At 42.0% G+C, this 18,605-nt stretch overlaps 1 protein-coding gene and 1 pseudogene across 1 annotated transcript in view; one reads left to right on the top strand and one right to left on the bottom strand.

Moving 5' to 3' along the window:
- The window catches only part of LPIN2 (lipin 2), an 81,617-nt gene that overhangs the window by 26,991 nt on the left and 36,021 nt on the right, over positions 1–18,605 (top strand). Inside the window, exon 2 of the mRNA XM_063077094.1 lies at positions 15,145–15,345. Within this exon, the coding sequence (XP_062933164.1) occupies positions 15,154–15,345 (192 nt within the window). The 5' untranslated portion in view covers positions 15,145–15,153. The remainder of the gene's footprint in view (positions 1–15,144; positions 15,346–18,605) is intronic.
- LOC134362102 (eukaryotic translation initiation factor 3 subunit I-like) lies at positions 16,213–17,209 on the bottom strand (annotated as a pseudogene).

Below are 18,605 nucleotides of genomic sequence, written 5' to 3'. Positions count from 1 at the left end.
AGCAATGTGAATATCCAATCTTAAAAAAAAAAAAAAAAAAAAAAAGTTAAATTATTATCACTTTGTAAAATAGTTTAAGGAGGAATTTCTTTTAATAGCAAGCTCCCCCAAGTGCACTGAAAATATCTTAAAAACAACTGCAAAATCAACCTTGTAAAATCTAAGCAATCCCCCTAAGTATTTACCCCCAAGTAAGATGAAATTGTGTTCATATGAATGCCTGTACACAAATGTTTATTGTAGCTTTATTTGTAATTGCTAAAAACTGGAAACAACCCAGGTATCTTCCAACTGGTAAATGGATAAACAATGGTATATCTATACAATGGGATACCACTTAACAACAAGGAACAAACTACTGATCCATGCAACAGGATTGATTAATCTCAAATGCTAATCACTTAACGTTACACTAAGTGAAAGAAGCGAGATTCCAAAGGTACATACTGTATGATTCCATTTATACAATATTCCAGAGAAGGCAAGACTAAGGAGAAAAGACAGATCAGTGGTTGCCAGGAGGTGGGGAAGAAGGATTGACTCCAAAGGGACTGAGGTATTTTGGGGAGTGATCTAATTGTTCTGTATCTTGATTATGGCAGTGGGGGCAGTGGTTACATGATGACATGGTTAAAACGCACAGAACTGTATACCATAAAAGAGTTAATTTCACTGTTTTTGAAGTTTACATTCATTTTTTAAAAAAAGAAAAATCTATCTTGAATAGTTCAAAGTACAGCTATTTGAAATGTTAAAATTGCATTTCATGGCAGAGTTGGCATGAACATTTAGCTTTTAGAAGTTTTACTTTGCTGATAGGTGTAACCATTACACAAAGGTTGACTTTAGTAGTAGTTTAATATCTCTCATGATTAATTATAAACAGAATCTGGAACTCATTACATTTCTTAATGATTTTAATGATTTTACTTCTTACATTTCTCTGAAGTCTCCAGTCAGGCTAAATGTTCCCTGTCACAGCATCTGTCACCTCACATACACAGAGGTCAAGACTGGCATATTATAGCTGTGATGGGAACAGATGTAAATGACCAGAAAGCTGCATTACAAGGTAGTATTCTGCAATTTGGGAAATGAGGAGAGAGTAGTGAAGAGAATTGTGGGGACAGGAACCATTTGATTTTATAGAGCTATGATAGTTTGAAACAAGTTTGGTCAGGTGAGTGACATGGGGTGGAGGAAAGAAGCTGGGGCCCACCTTCCCTAGCGTGCTGCCTGCCATTTTAGGATTGATTCAAGTAGCACTTATTTTCTTATTATTTTGAAATCTAAAGATAAGTGTAAAATTGAACATTTAGTTTTCCTTGCTCTGTAGCAAATTCTGTTGCTGAAGAAAATGAACATTCTGGTACGTTGCTGAGCATTTGGAAAATTAAACTAGTGTTACCAGCCATTTTCCTTGAAGGCTGTGCTCTGTAGAATTATAATGTTGGGTTTTTTCATGTAAGTAAACCAACTAGTAGAAAATTGATAACCTGGTTTGTTCTCTTTTGCTCTGTTCTCTGTAATGATCTTTGGTCATGGTATGATCATTGTCACATTCAGTCCTTACCACTGCCCCAGCTGGCTTCCCACACTGACTTCCTCTGACAGACCAAGTCTCCTTCCGCTGCATGTCATTTCTGGGCTGCTCAGTGTTCATCCGGTCTGCATGGCTGTCACTTGTTCTCACAGGATATTTTTAGATTTACCCATCCTGAGGTGGGTGTCATTCTTAATTGTCACATAGATTTATGCAAGTTTTTCTCTGTGATATCTTCACTGGCATCCAGAGAAAAGCATTGGTTTCTGAATATGTGAGCTTTGTTTTTGTGACTTTGGGTTAAGTACTGCTGTTGATTTTTTTTTTTAATGGGTGGTTGTATATATCTTCATTTACCTCTTGAATTTCACCATCTCATTTAGTGAGGCAAAACAAAGCAAAACACTGTATATTCCTCCCTCTCCTTGCTGATTCTGTTAACTAGTTCTTGCATTCACTCATCATTGATTGGTGTATTCATTGACCTAGCAACACTCATTAAGAACCTACTATTGCTGGGCACTGTGCCAGGCTTTGGGGAGACAGTGAAGTGTGCAGTGCTTCTCCTTTCTTTGTCAGAACTTAGAGGTTGGAGGTAGGATAAATAAATTAGTGCATTGTGGGGAGTGTGTGAGAGCTGAATTGGGGAGAGGGCAGGATGCTGTGGTTGCGCACAGCGACAGACCCCTTGTCACCTTATGCTTGCTTCTCAGCCATCAAGCCCATGTGTCCTCAACCTGCCTGTTTTTTTGATCTTTTCCCTTGTGCTCTGTGAATTTAGAATCTGTTGTGGACATATATTCCTATTTGATCCCATTTCTTCCTTATCCAGGAAGCCTGAAACATCCTTGCTCCTCTTAGATTGAGAATAAAACTGGAGCTGGATTTTGAAAGATTGTCCTGAAAATTATTTGGCCCTTGACTCGGGTAGAGGGTGGGGGCTGGCGGTTTTTGAAGGTGAAGTAGATGACGTTTGCATTCCTTTCTTTAGTTGTACCTGCTGGACAGCCGCAGGAAATAGCTGAGTAAATGTTTGGGCTGCACTCGGGAAAGAACGATGACTGCTGCAGTAGCAAAGTGCCTTCCCCTTTTTGAGCTTTACTGAGCCCAACACACTTGTTCATCTGTTTCGTAGGTAGCACTTATGGTTAAACCATCGTAAAGGAGTGAAGCCCGTGAGCAGAAGTCTGTGCTTCCATACTTCCTTAAAGAAAGTATGTTGTGGCAGATCCAAAATTTGAATTTATTAACTTGACAACTAAGCTTAAGGCCAGCCTTATGTTCTCTCATTTAAAAAGAAAAAAAGAAAAAACAGATTAATTTTTTAATCTGGGTTACATTTGAGGTATTTTCTTACTCATTTTGCCAGGGTGAGCTCAAGGGCGGGGGAGGTAGAAGGCTCAAGATGGCTTTATCAAGTCAGAACCAGAGTCAGCCTGTCTGAAGGTAGGTCCTTTGTTGGCAAACACTGAAATGGATTCCGAACACCGGGAGCAACAAAGAAACTTATGACTGGCTCATCATTCAGAGAGAGGCTGAGAGAGCAAGAGCTAGAGCTGCTTGGGGTCTTCCAGCTGTTGGGCCTTCTGGATCCCACTCAAGTGGCTCAGCCCTGCCAGTGTCTGGTTGCTTTGGCTCTCCATATACATTTCAAGAATATCTTTTTGGCACAGTGTGGGTCAGATGTCTGCTGACCCCTGTCAGCCAGCTGATGCTAAGGCCTGGGTCCCCTAAGTCAGACATGGCTACTGAAGGCTCACTCCCATGTTTGGAGGTCTCTCTGAGAGATGAAATCATTGTAATCCAGGGATCCCTGTTTTTACCTTCTCATCTAGCAATTGCATCATGTGTCTCTTTAAACTCCTAAACAGGAATAGTGAGTCAGAAAATTCCATCTTCTTACTTAAGCATCCCAAAGGTTGATATTGAATAGTATTGGATTGTAGTTATGGAAGGGGACCCATAGGAAAGCAGTCTTCCCAGACCAGAATTTTCATGAGCTGTTGATAGAACCACTGCTAGTCCTAGATTTCAAGTCTCATAAAATGACTAGATCAGCTGTCACTAAAATGTCTAAAACTCAGAATCTGCTAAGTTTAGATCAGACATCAAAGTAATAGACATATCTTAGAGGACAGAATATATACTCCAGCACATAACAACTTGCTGTTCTTGACAAGGTTTAATCCGGATCGGGAGGAGAAAATTCTTGCTAGTGAGCCTAGAGGAAGTTCCCAAACCTGGATGTCCATCAGAATCATGGACAGCAGATTCTTAAGACCCCACTCCCCACTTCCAGCTTTTTATATAGTAGGTTTGTGTTGGGGCCCAGGAAACTACACTCTTAACCACCAAAATTTGATTCTATTGCATATGGTCTAAGGATCACTCTTTGACATATACTGACCTAGAGTGTAGTCCTTGCCAGTTTTCTTCACTTAGCAGGAGAAAAAGAAGCCAGAAAAAGGTCCCTAACTATGCCTTCAAACAGTGGAGGTGATGGGGTTGCTCTTCTTTAGGAAGACAGAGCTTTTAATCTATAGGGAATTATCTAAAACTCCAAATCCTCCGGAGCACATGTCATCCTGGCCAAATCTCATTCTCTCAGGTAGGATTCCTCTGAGTTGCAGACACCAGCTCAGAAAGATTTCCAAAACTCCCCTATATTTCTTCTCTGGAAAAGACACACAGAACGATGCCCAAGGTTTGTAGCCTTCTGTGGTCATTTTTATGACAAACTGATTTGGAAGCAGCAAAAAGTTACAAAAGCTCCTACTTTTACATGGAGCTATGCTTCCCTCACCTGACAGATCTTCATAATTAGTTATACTTTAATTAGTCAAACTCTTTAAAAAAATCCAAGGAAGTTTGCATTTTTTAAAACCACCCAGGATGTAAAGAAGATAAAATATGCTCTTAATGTTTTTGGAAAAGGATTGGTCTTCCTTTCCGCAGTGTTTTATTTGTTTAAAATAAAAAGAGTAAACAAAACAAAAAATAAAAATAAAAAATAAAACCACCCAGGATGATTTTCACGTACACAAAATTTTGAACCGGTTATATTGTAGGTAATCTTCTTTAAGTTTAACCTTGATAGGAAGTTCCCCACCAAATCTGTTCTTTTTATTTTCATATATTTAAGTTGGTTCATTCATTCAGCAATATTTACTGAATCCCAACTATGCCAGATGTGTTACTAACTCTGTCTAGAAATTGTGGCATGATCCTAACCACTGCTTCCTTGCCCTTATTTAGCGTCTGCCCTCAGTTGGTCATTAAGTCTTACTGCTTCTCAGTCCCCTGTGCACTTCTTCTGCCTTAGAGCTGTGCTGCCTCTTGCTTGAATTTGTTGTTGTAGCTTCTGAAGTGGTCTCTGTTTTTAGCCTCCTCTTCTCCAGTCTGTCCTCCCCACGTGGTCTGATCATGTCCCTTCCCTGACAGAGCCACTGACTGCACCCGTTCGTTGCCCAGGATAAACTTTACCCACCTTTGCCTCCCAAACTCAGCACGCGGGGTATGGGAAGAGGTTCATGGGAAGATTCATATTATCTTACTTTCGTTTTTCTGAGAACGTTTTGTAGTACCCTCATACCTTTGCCGCAGCTGTCCTCTCTGCCTGGGACTGCCTCCTGGGGGCCTTCTTATCTTAGCCTGGTGAACCCCTCACTTGCCTTTCCGCCCCTAGAACATTTTCTTCTCCCTGAAGCCTTCCTTGACTCTCCCAGGCAGATCTTTTTCCTTTCCCTTCTCTGGTCTTCCTGAAAGTCACCAAGATAGCATTATCACAGGCATTACTAAGTTAGGACAGTATTTATTATGCCTGCTCGGTAAAACGAGGGTCCCGTGAGAGAAGGGCAGAATTTTGTCTCTCTTTACATTGTAAGGACTCACTGTGCTACCTGGCATGAAGCAGGTGCTCAATTTGGACTGTATGAAATTAAATTTAATTAATTAAAGAAACAAATTGGCATCCTGCTGTGATGGAGGAAAAGAAAAAAACTGAGAGACACAAAGGCATTTGTTTGAATTTAAATGGCTGAGAGTGGCTTCTCTCAGGAGGGCTGGGTTCTTTTTTAATAGACTACTTTTTAAAATTGACACGTAATTTTAAGTACTTATGGAGTATAATTTCATGTTTTAATATATATGTTGTAAAATGATTAAATGAGGATATTTGGCGTGTTCATCCCCGCATGCATTTATCATTTCTTTATGCTATTTTGTAACATAAAATACCTCACTGCTAACATCATCACCTGTCATGCGGCGGAACACAGGAAGGCTGGGGTCTCTGTCAAGGCTCAGCGTTGGTTGTCTGTGGCACTGCTTGCTGCTTACTCATAGACTGCACTGTGTTGTATGGTTTTCTGTCCCTTAGGTCTAGTTACATTGTCACCTCCCTTTGTTCTTTGTGATCCCATAGCATCTGCTGGGTATCCTGTAAATGTTTTATGAAACATCTTGACCTCGTTAATTAAGCCCCCATGAGATGTGGGCAAGCCCTGAGGAATTTTACCCCCTGCCCTCTCTGACCAGGGAGAAGCTTGCAGCAGATGTGCTGTGGGTGCTGTTGCTGCCTTTCATCACCCACTTTCTCAGAAGTAAAGTTCTTAGCCTCCAGAATCCTCCAGATTCATATTTGGCCACCTTTAGGTTATTCTGGGATTCTTGGAGAAAAACCATAGGGACTTAGTACAACTTGAGTTCAGTCTTCAGATCTCTTCTTCAGGGACATCAGATGACCTTGAGACCCAATGATTTAAGCCATGGGTGGGAGGTAGTGGAGAAATCTGGGACCCAGAGTTAAAGTGGAACTGGGTTCTAGTGAATAGTAAGGGAAAATAAACACCTCTTGTTTCAATCTCAAATATAAAACAAAGTGAATAATGCCTGCCTTTGCATAACCTACATTCTCTTTTTGAAGAGCAAATGAGATGTGTTTGAGAGGGTTCTTGAAAAACGTTAAGTGCTAATTAAATGCAGAACGTAATCTTGGGCATCCCAGAGGAGTTTGGTCCAGAAGCATAGGTGCAGGCTGGAATGTTTAACAGTGTCCTTGTGTCCATTTCCTGAAGCATCTGGGAGTCTCTGTTTTCTCCTAGCACATTCCTTTGAAGGTTAAGCAGAATGGCAGGTTCTTTGATAAAAGCTGTTTTTTTTGTTTTGTTTTGTTTTTGTCTTTTTCGTGACCGGCACTCAGCCAGTGAGTGCGCCGGCCATTCCTATATAGGATCCGAACCCGCAGCAGGCAGGAGCGTCGCCGCGCTCCCAGCGCCGCACTCTCCCGAGTGCGCCACGGGCTCGGCCCAGATAAAAGCTGTTTTAATCTCTGTCCACAAGCCTGACGATGTGTGATGCTCCCAGGAAGCAAGTCCACTTTGTGACACTGAGCAGGGTCTTGTGGAAGGGTTAGCAGTAGATGCTCCCTTCTGCGGTGCTGTGAAGAGACCTGGAGGGTGAGTGTGGCTTCTTTGGACTCACTTCATATCTGTGTGACCAGGTAGCATTGAGTAGAAATACTCAGATTGCTGACAGCAGTCCTCTTGCAGTAAGAAATCCAGGGAGTTTCATCAAGGCTTTCGTCATGGTTCCTTACAGCATTTCTGTCACTTGGAGATGCAACTAAGGGCATCGGCACTAGACTCGGACTTGAGTTTGAATATTGTCTCTGCCACTTAAGAGTGTGGTAACCTTGGATACTTCTCAACCTCAGTTTCCTCATATAAATGGCAATACCAAATACTCAAGAATACTCATGAATTTGAGAATACCAAATTCATGACTATTTGTGAAGATTATATGAAATAATATGTGAGTTAATACAGCACATGACACATGAGGGACATGTAACAACTATAGTTGTGGTGTTTGTTAATAGTAGTACTACTAACTAGCAATACTAATATTGAACAGATATATGAAGGCAGACTTAGGAAATAGACTTTGATGGTACTTATAAGAGTGGTTCAGAAAGTATCCGTTTTTGTATTGATAATAATTGAAATTATTGTTATGTTTTAATAAGTACCTTATATCTCTGTGGTTACTCTTTTCCTTAAGTTATTTTGGGGGCAGTTTTGTAGGAGGGGGAGTCTGTATTTAAACCTGTTGATTCATTTCATTTATAATCCCTACTTACATATCACAATAATTTAGTTTTCTTTGATGCTCAGGAAAGGATGCTAAGCAAATCTTCAAACTTTTGGTGAATAATTGAATCTTGAAAGCTACCCATTTATTCCAGATACTAGCATATATCCTTTTCTACTTTAAAATATTTAATAAGAAAAATCTGTTAGTGAGCACTGTAGAATTTCATGCATGAAGGACTATTTGGCCTATTGAATTGTATGTGTGAAGGGCCATTTGGCCTCTGATAAGTATTTTAGTTGCTTGTTGTCTACTAATTCATTTAATTTTTAGTTGAGTGATCAGTGTACCCTTCTTTCTTGGGAGCTCCCATATAATTTGGCCCATGAGACAGATAGTCCAGCCCATGGGGCAGATACCTAGACCTAAAGAGCACACTGTATATTGTATATACTCTATATCAGTCAGGCTAGGCTATATCTGAGCCATTGTGTCTAGTTTTGACATTCCATTTAAAGAGAGACATAGACAGTTCTCTAGTTTGTCATAAAATGAAAATTAATCTAGTCATTTCGGGTATTTTAAGGAATAAGAATGCTTAGCATAAAATAGATGAGAACTGTTTGTGCTTATAAAATAAACTCTTTGATGTGTAGTAGTGTCATGTAGCAGAAAGTGGTAATATTCAGTGTGACTTCCAGATAACTAGAGTTGTCTATTATGAACTTCTTGGTGAAGTAGTGAGTCTCTGTCAACTGGAAGTATCCCAAAATTGAAAAGTAGTGTAGCATATGATGTTTAAGAAGATACTTGTCTTAGTTAGCTTGAGCTGCTATAGCAAACTACCATAGGTGGTATTTGGCTTAAACAACAGACATTCATTGCTCATAGTTCTAGAGGCTGAGAGGTCCAAGATTAAAGTACTGGTAGATTCAGCGTCTGGTGAGGGCCCTCTTCCTGGCTTGCAGACTTCTTGCTGTATCCTCACATAGAAAGAAGAGAGTGAGCATGCTCTGGTCTCTTTCTCTCTTTGTAAGGACACTAATCTATCATAGGGCCTCCACCCTCATGACTTCATCTAAACCTAATCACCTCCCAAAGGCCCCACCTCCAAGTGCCATTACACTGGGTGATAGGACTTCAGCATAAGAATTGGGAGGGACACAAACATTCAGTTCATAACAATACTTAACCTTCATAAGCCTCAGATTTCATTATCTTTAAAAATAGAAATAATAATACCTACCTTTAAGGTTGTTCTGAGTAGAATTTGGGACATAGTAAGCTTTCAGAAGAGTTGCTGCTGCTGTGATTATTGTTAACATTACCTTATTCCAGAGATGTGCTAGAAGTATTTTTGATATTTGTTAAAAGACTGGGCTGGATGAACTCTATATTTTTATTTATGCTTGTGAACGTCTTCCGGTTCCATGGCTCAATTTTCTAAGCGGGCATCTTCATGTCAGCCTGCCTCTCCGATTATGTGTTCTGTCTTTTCCTCTCTCAGTCTTTTTCTCTGTGACTGTTCATTTGTTTCTTTCTGTATCCCTCTCCTTTGGTGTCTGTCCCTCTCCATTCTTGATTTCATTTTCTCCTCTCCTTTTTTCTTATTCTCTATAAAATACGATAAATAGTTTACAGTGTATGTTATTTTGCTGTATTTTTTCCGTCTTTTTTTTACTTCAAAAGCTAGTGTCTTGGGGGCTTACATGACTGGGCTTACATAATCGTGTATATTTTCTGGTCCTGATGCAGAGTCTGTCTTTCTCAGGCGTTGATCAGGACAGACTGGCATCAGAAGGCTGACTTTGGGGGGTTCCGAAGGTCAAGATGGCAGAATAAATGGTTCCCAGCGTCACTCTCTCCCACAAATCAACCAATTTACAACTACAAAAATGTAACATCAGCCAAGCAGGGGCTGCTGGAGCTCAGGGGAAGAGGAGGAGAGACGTACGGATTTCATGAAGGTGGGAGAAACCACGATGAGAGAAAGAAAAAGCTGCTCTGCGTGTTTCGGGCCGCGGCTGCTTTAAGGCTCGAGCTGCTGAGCGCGTGGAGCAGGAGCCGGCAGGAGCCACAGCTGTGCCCTTCAGGTGGAGTTACTTGGAGGCGGCAGGGGGGAAGAGGGCCTCGGCGGCCCCCAGGACAGCAAGACCATTAATAGGGTTCATGTGGACCCACGCAGGAGTGAGGAGCCAGAACAACCAGAAAAGGGAGCCATTCAGAGGCTGGTGAGTCATTGCAAGGGACGGCACCAGGCCAGTCCCATGGGAAGTGTTTGCAGCACGGGCAGTGGGGAAACAGGCCTAGCAGGAGAAACACTGGGGCACAGTACGGACAGACAACCTGCCCCCCAATCAACATAGGACCACTCAGAGGAGACTGGTCAGGAATGCAGAATTGCATGGGGTGCAGTGTGATGAAAAAACTCAGGCCCAGATCAGAGATTCTACAGAACACAGATCCACCAGGTCTCTGGAGAACCAGAAGTACCTATGAGATCAACCATTAAACCCTGAGCTGCACAAAAAGCCTTCCCTAGGGAAACAGCAGCGAAGCAGCAGTTTAGCTCAACCACACAGCTCAAGTACTGGTTCCCACAGGAAGTTCCCCGTGTTAGAAGCAAAGGACAAAAAATTAGTTCCGGCCCAGGCACACCACCAGCACCTTGGGGCCTTCCTGGGAACCAGAGGCTTGGATCTACGGACCAGACCCCACTCCCACGTCCAGGCAAACTGTGCCAGCGCCTCGGGGCCAGCCCAGGGACCCAAGGCATGGAGAAGGGGACCGGACCTCCCTCCTACAACCAGGAACACCATGCCAGCACTTTGGAGCCCGCCTGGGGACCCGAGGTATGGAGTAGGGGACCGGACGTCTCTCCCACAACCAGGAACACCATGCCAGCACCTCGGGGCCTGCCCAGGGACCCAGGGCATGGTGAAGGGGACCAGACCTCTCTCCCACAACTAGGCACACCATGCCAGCGCCTCGGGGCCTGCCCAGGGACCCAGGGCATGGTGAAGGGGACCAGACCTCTCTCCCACAACCAGGCACACCATGCCAGTGCCTCGGGGCCCGCCCAGGTCCTGAAGCATGGAGAAGGTGACCGGACCTCTCTCCTACAACCAGGGACTCTCTACAAGCGCCTCGGGGCCCACTCGGGGACCAAAGGCATGGAGAAAGGGCTTGGACCTCTTTCCCCCAACCAGGCACACTGTGCCAGCGCCTAGGGGCCTGCCCAGGGACCTGGGGCATGGAGAAAGGACCTGGACCCCCCTCCTCCAGCCAGGCACACCAAGCCAGCTCCTTGGGTCTCACCTGGTGACCCGAGGCATGGAGAAGGGGACTGGACGCACCTCCCACAACCTGGCACATGGCACCAGCGACTTGGGGCCTGCCCAGGGACCAGAGACACAGGGAAGGGGACCAGACACACCACACAACCGCCAGTGCCAAGGAGCATACCAGAAACAGCACCTCCATGTAGGTGGCCCACTGCAGCCTCCACAATAACCATGGCTGCCGCGAAAGCGACTAGACACCACAAGCACCATGCAAATGGTCCGCCAACCACTGAAGTGCGTTCACATAAGGAGAGTCACCAGCAGTCAAAGAAAAGAAGAGCCTGTCTCTTTCCACAAAGCCCATTTCAGAGTGAGAGAAGCAGCATCTGCTCTATGATAATATTGGGGGACCCGATCACACCTCTCAGCATTGGACAGACCATCTAGGCAACAAATTAACAGAGTAACCATGATTCTTTCAGAAGAAGAGAAGAAATCTAGGGTAATTAGAGGGGGGGAAGGGGAGGGAATGGGGGAAGGGGAGAGATTGGACAAGGGACATAAAGAATAATTGCATATGCTAGTAATATTGATTTGATCAACATATCTTAATGTTCAACCCGCAAAATATGTATAATCGATTTTGATTCAATAAATAAAATAAATTAAAGAAAAAAACAAAAAGCTGACTTTGTTCTTGTCAGGCTTTATCATGGCTGGTGCTGGGCTGGCCTGTGGAATAAAGTTTTATGGTGCCAGGAAGCTGTTTCACATGTCCCCTCACACAGGATTAGTAACTGTTTTTCCTGCAGACCTAACCGTGAGGCTTCTCCCTCCGGCTCTGTGGGGGTGGCCCTCCTGGTGGGTTGCTGCTCATCATTCCCAGGGTGTAGTAGGTGCTGATGCACCAGCCTCGCTTTACTTCTGTTTTCCCAGCCTCCTTGATATAAATGCAAGTGTTTTATATCTGCTAAGAGAAAACCAGGCATTTGACCGCCTCTGTTTTCCTACGTTTAGCAACTGGCATTTACACAATAGATTTTCACATATAACAGCACATCCCTTAACCATGGTAATTAAAATCATCTTGAATAGATGTACTTACACTTAATTATGGATTTTATGCTCTAGTTGATGTAAGCTTGTTGCACATTTATGTTTTTTAGGCTTGTTTATGGCCGAATGTAGATGTTTCAAAGTTATCATTTTTCAGTTTCTTTTAAGAAAAAGCTTGCATAATTATGATTTTTTTTTTCTTGTAACATAACTCATTTTAACATTGCCACCATCAGTCAAGCACTAATATAAAGACTTGGATACTGTTTAATTAGTGTGCTGTGACAGGCAAAAAACATGTTGTGAACATTATATAAACTTACAGAATATGAAAATTCTGATGGACTGTTTTAGGTTGCCAGGAAATACTGTCTGGTAAAAGAGGGTAAAAAGATGAATTACCCAAGACTGAATTTTATTTCACTTCTGTTTTTTGGAGACATTCTTAACATAAATATTGTACACCGTGACCCCAGAAATAAGGAACAAAAAGGATGTGTATTCCCTTTTCCTCTGCAGTGTTCTCTTATGAAACAAAATTCAATGAGATATTCACAATTAACATGTGAAAAGATGTTCACCATCATTAGCTATTAGGGAAATGCAAATTAAAATCAATATCACTACACACCTGTCATCAGGGCTAAAATAAAAAAATAGTGATAAAGCCACATTGTGGCAAGGATGCCAAACAACTGGCTCTCTCACACATTGCTGGTGGGAATGTTAAGATGGTACAGCAACTCTGGGAAGCAGTTTGACAGTGTTCTAAAAACTAAGCATGCAGTTCCTGGGCATTTATCCCAGTGAAATGAACTTATTCTCACACAAAAACCTGTACATGAATGCTTATAATAGCAACTTTATTTGTAATAGACAAATACAGATAAAGGAAACAGTTCAGCTGTTCCTCAGCAGGTGAACGATTGAACAAACTGCAGTCCATCCACCCCATGGAATACTACTCAGCCACAGAAAGGAACAAACTGTTGATACACACAACAGCCTGGATGAATCTCCAGAGAAATATGCTAGGTGAAAAAAGGTAATCCCAAAAGGTTACATACTGTGTGATTTCATTTATATAACTTTCTCTTAAAAATGACAAGAAGTATAGAAATGGAGAACAGATTAGTGGTTGCCAGGGATTAAGGAAGGAGTGAGGGGGGAGGGAAGTGGGTGTGGCTGCAAAAGGGCAACAGGGAGGGGTCCCTGTGATGGTGGAATGTTCTGAATCTTAACTGCATCTGCACTGATATCCTGATTGTGATGTTGCACCAGGGTTCCCCAGTTAGGGGAAACTTGAGTGAAGGATGCATTGGACCTAGCTGTATTTTTTCTTACACCTACATGTAAATCTACAATGATCTCAAAATAGAAAGGTTGATCTTAAGAAATATGAGGTATTATAGGAATAGTCTGATGAAAAATTATTTCCTCCACATATGTGTTTCTTATTCTTTTAGACTCATTTATTGGTGGTTCATTTGATCGTTCCTTCATTCATTCAAGAAATAATTATTGAGCACTTGATATGTGCTTAATTTGGCCTTCCTATCAAAGGCAATTATTCCAAAACCAAAATCATCACCAGATTTTAATTACTGTATAATATAATATAATACCGTGTAAAGGATGCCACCTTATTTTGTTATTTAGTAGTAAGTTTTGTAGCTGGTTTACATTGCTCAGAGCCAGCTTTTCTGTAGATGCATTTTGGGACCTTGGTAACATTAGCATTAAAATATTTTAAAGTTTTTTTAGGCTATTCCTGTGGCTGTTTCATGGTGTAGAGCCAATGAGCCTTGATTACATATTCATCTGTGTATAAAAGCAGAAAAATTTTTTGAGTAGAATCAGCGTTCTGTATGGGCTCTTGCTCATCTGTTAAAAGTAGGGTGAATTTTTTGCAGGCAGGTGTGCTGACAGGCCCCTGAGTTTTCCAGGGGGGCGGCGGGGGAGGGTGGTGTTTTTTCTCCCAGTTCAGCTTTGGGCTTACCTGGCTACACAGAATGTTCTGTCTGGAATTTGTCAGAGCATGGAACTTTGAGATCAAGACAGCTTCAAAGCTGGGTTTAGAGAGAAACAACTGTGCTTATGGTGAACAACCTAGAAAATAGTTTGTCAGTCCTGTGCTTCTGTGAAAGTCAGCCTCTGAATTAGCCAGAGCAGTGGAGGGTCTCTTGTCTTGGGGACTCTGGTCCTCAGGAGAAGGACTTTCACTGAATTGTGCTTTGACATAATGTTAGGGGTGTCAATGTCTAACAAATGGAATGTGTATTTGATAGTTAGAAGTGAAATCTGACAACTTCAGGACTATTGGGGAGATTTTTTTGTATTAGTGGAAGAATGGGAGGGTAGGCCAAGGAGATAAAAGCCAGCCTTACTTGCTTCAGCTGCAGTCCTCTCCGTCTTTGTGCATTTCTAGAGACCCCTGGGATCCTTATTTGAATAGTAAATTGAGGTTGAAGAACAAGATTAAAATCCTTTTCTGTGCTTTGAACTCTGTGGAACAGGAGTGTGTGTTCCAGTGAGTTGTGTTGAGGTGTTGAAGGGATTTTCCCTGTGTTATGAATGGGTTAGACCCGGGCTAACTCACCAGAGTTTATGTAATCTAACATGTTTTTGAATCATAATATTCTGTTAATAGTTTAGTACAGAACCAGCTTTCACTTATTATATTGTTTCTTTCAGAAGATGAGTGTCTGTTTCTCTTTGGTGTGATCTTCCTTTGCTTTCCCTGCTTGGCTGCCGTGGCCAGAGCAGGCGTAGTAACTCCAGGTTCCAAATGGCTTTTGGCAAGAGGGCAACGGTGGTGGTCAGTGTTCTTTGGTGATTCTGTGCGGTCCTGAAATTTGGTGACAGATTTCTAATGGCAGTTGGCACTATCGTAATGGTGGGAAAGGAAAGGGAGTTTCTGCATGCCTCAGGCCCTGGCTGGGACAGCCTCTCATCCAGAGGAGACAGTTTGGGATTGTCCGTGCTAGGAAATGTTAAAAACAGTAGTAACATGAGTCTAATGGCTTCAAAATTAGCAAGGTTAATAATGACATGAAATTTGGTGTACAAATGAGCAATGCACTTTTAGTCACTATTGTTATTTTTTTGTCATAGTCATTAGCTCCACAAATTCAATGTTAACATCTCATCTAATTTTTTTTTTTCTTGTAGTCTCAAACCATGAATTATGTGGGACAGCTGGCTGGGCAGGTGATTGTCACCGTGAAGGAACTCTACAAGGGCATTAACCAAGCCACTCTGTCTGGGTGCATCGATGTCATTGTGGTACAGCAGCAGGATGGCACCTATCAGTGTTCGCCTTTTCATGTTCGGTTTGGGAAGCTGGGAGTCCTGAGATCGAAAGAGAAGGTGGTGAGTGTGGTGCATAGCCTGTCCTCGAGGAGGGGAGAGTTAGTGTCAGTGGGCACATCGCTACTGTGAGCCTTTTGAGCCCCTGCCCCCCCCCTTCTTTTTAATCTGAATGATGACAAAGACATTGGTATAAGTCAACCTTTATGTATTGGTTTTGAAGTTGTTTCTAAATTCCAAAAGCCCTACTACAGGAAGTCTCTCAAGGGAAAAGAAAGAAAATTGTTATGATAATCCTACATGTTGCAACTCAGAAGAGCAAAACAGAAAACCGACTTATAAATGGGGAAGTTAGGTGTATTTAGAAAAAGAAAGTTTTCCTTTACTTTATACAGCACTTTACAATGTTTAGGGTAATACCTTCATACTAATTGTGAGTGAAATAGGCCAAAGTCATCAAGAAAACATTTGTTTATAGGAAATTGACTAATGCCACATTTTATTTGTTTTGAGAAAGCTGTAAAATCTTACTTGTAATCTAAATTCTGTTATTGATACCAGGTCTTGTCCCCAAATCTGACTGAAATGCTAACTCACAGACCATAGGCTGGTTGCCTTTCATTTGTGTTAGGGAAGATTCATTCAGGAAGAAGGTATTTATGTTGGTTTTTCTTTTCTTTTCTTTTCTTTTTTTTTTTTACGTCCTCTTCCCTTCAGGTTATCGAGAAATTGGAAGGCTTGCTGGTATATATGTTGTCAGTGAAGTTAGAAAACTGAGCTAGTGATAAAACTTTTTAGGTACCTGGTAGTATTTTCCTTTTTACTCTTTCCCCACAGAATCTACCTAAGTTAAGTAACGTAGGGAGGTTTTTGTTTTTTGGGTTTCTTTAAACCTGGCAGAAGCCATTTATTACCAAACTAATTTATTTCTCAGAGTCCGAAACTTTTTATGAGCAGTCTCCCTGGTCGGGATGGAGCTTCTTAAGCTTCAAATGCAAGTTTGAAGTACTGTGGATGCGGACACAACCGTCTTCACTGCTGCTGTAGCTCTTGTCATTGTGATGGAAGGCAACACTGTTCATAGGTCCAAAGTGACCCTTGACTTTTCCAAACTCTTCTTCAAAGGCCAAATGGAAGAACCTGGCCTCAAACTTGTCAATCCTGGTGGAGGCTGTGGTTACGTCCATGGCTTCCTGATCACTGCCCAGCTCCACAAGGTCATAGTTCAGAGAGAGGGCAGCTGAGATAACAGGACATTCTGTCTGGCAAGTCTTCTGTTGTTTAATGGTTGTGAAATCAAAGAGCTTAGCCATGTTGTCCTTGCATGTGGTGACAAACGTGGTCATGTCCCTAGATAACTGGATGTTATTGATCACATAATTTATTGTGCTCCTTAACATTCACTAATACCTCTCCAGACTTGGCACTGTACTGGTTGAACTCTACATGCACCTCCTCCAGAGATCCCCAGAGAGCACTGGTGATCTTTACGTCATTACAAGGGATCTTCACGTAGGGCCCTGTGTTGTCGATCTGGCTCAGGTCTCGCAGGTCATAGAAGCTGACAAAACACTGACTGCCCATTTGCTTGTCCGTAGAGAACATGGTAACATTGCCCCCAAAGTCAAAACCACAGGTTTGGACAGCTGAGTTGGTCTTGAGTTAGGGCCAGCTGCTTCCCTGTTTCACAGTCCCAGAGATGGCAGCTGTTGTTAGCTGAGCTGGTGAGGGCATGTTTGGTGTTCCTGTCAGTGTCCATATGCTGCACAGCTCCAGTATGGCCCATTAGGTGCCCAGCCTCTCACCGTTCACAGTACCATACATAGTCAATAGGCTCCTTGGCCACGGTAAAGAGGAGGTCTCCTTCACGGTTATATTTAATCTGCATAATGGACAACTCATGGCCCTGCAGCAGGATCAACTTCATCCCAGTGGTGATGCAGGGAAAGCAGCAACATTGTAGGGAGGTTCTATCAAGATTTTAAAGCAAAATAGAAGATCCTCAATGTTTTCTGGCACAGATCTTACAACATGTGTTAGGGGACCACTGGCATAAATTGGAAGCACCTATTTTCAGCTTTTTGCTCTTTCACATAGCCGATGTTATTTTTTAAATTGAAATTTCCCTTCATCTAATTAAACATGTTATTTTGAGAGTAAAAGAAAACGGATTTCATAAAACTAGATATTCTTTTTTTTTCTCTCCAAGCAAAGCATCTCATTTCTAAGTGTTACAAAATCGGTTTCCGCTGGAGAGCCATGTTTCAGGCTGGTATGGTTTTGTGCAATCTGGCCTTTGTTCAGAGTCACCCTTTAGAAAGGAAAAGCAGTTGCAATTTACTTAGTGACGTGGAAACTCTCCATTGCAAAACAATGTTGTTTAGCCACAGTTTAGCTTCACTGGAATTTTTTCTTTCTTTCTGGTAATACTAACTTTCAGACTGGATCTGTTTTGAGGGAATCAGCAGCAGACTGTTTATGCACTGCAATTTCTTATTAGTTGTGCAAGGATCTATTTGTAAAACTGCTTTCAAGGCTTTTTTGTTTTTTGTTTTTTAAAGGGTGAGGATGGCCAGGATTGGGGTTTTGGATCAGCAGATTCTGGCTTTTTAAAATGAAGCCTACAGGCAGATGTGCTATATATAAGGGCTTGTGCATCTGTAAATGGTAACTGAGCAGATAAAATACCTTTTTCTGTATGCTGTGTGCCTCTAATTCAGGAAGTAATACAATTTCTGTGCAAAGCTACATAATTTATTGTTTTTAATATCTTGTCAAACCCTTGAATAGGATTGTATCCATGAGATACAGAGGAAATTCCTTCTTTCCCACTCCCTCCCTGTATCCCAGAAACACAAAGGATATGTTTGGGAAGAAATTTGGCCATTTGATTTACCAGGCTTTCCTGTGACAGTAAAACTGGAAAATGTCTGCCTTGAGATATGCTGGCAATTTGCATTAACTGTTTGTCTTATTTTAAGTCAGTTTGGGTTAGGAAAGCTGTTCATTGATTTTAAACTAAGACCCCAAATTTTCAAGTATGGCAACACCTATCAAGTAGACTTAAATCATAACTACCTTAAAACCACTGTTCAGAGACATGCAGTACGGTAATTTTTCCACTGCCATTGCTACATTTCTTGTTTGATAGAACACCAACATTCTTATTATATTTCCTAACTCAGGGCTGTGTTTAGAGGCTGTTAAAGATATTATCAGAATTCTCTTTCTCTTTCTCCACCTCTCAGCTCTGCTTCCATTTGTGTGGTTCTCGCTAACGTAAGGTGGCTGCCAGTACTCCAGGCTCACTTCCCATTTACTCA

The sequence above is a fragment of the Cynocephalus volans genome, chromosome 13, assembly GCF_027409185.1.
Source record: "Cynocephalus volans isolate mCynVol1 chromosome 13, mCynVol1.pri, whole genome shotgun sequence".
In the NCBI taxonomy this organism is placed as follows: Eukaryota; Metazoa; Chordata; class Mammalia; order Dermoptera; family Cynocephalidae; genus Cynocephalus; species Cynocephalus volans.
The sequence above is the reverse complement of the archived record's forward strand: the minus strand, read 5'-3'. Positions and strand labels throughout refer to the sequence as shown.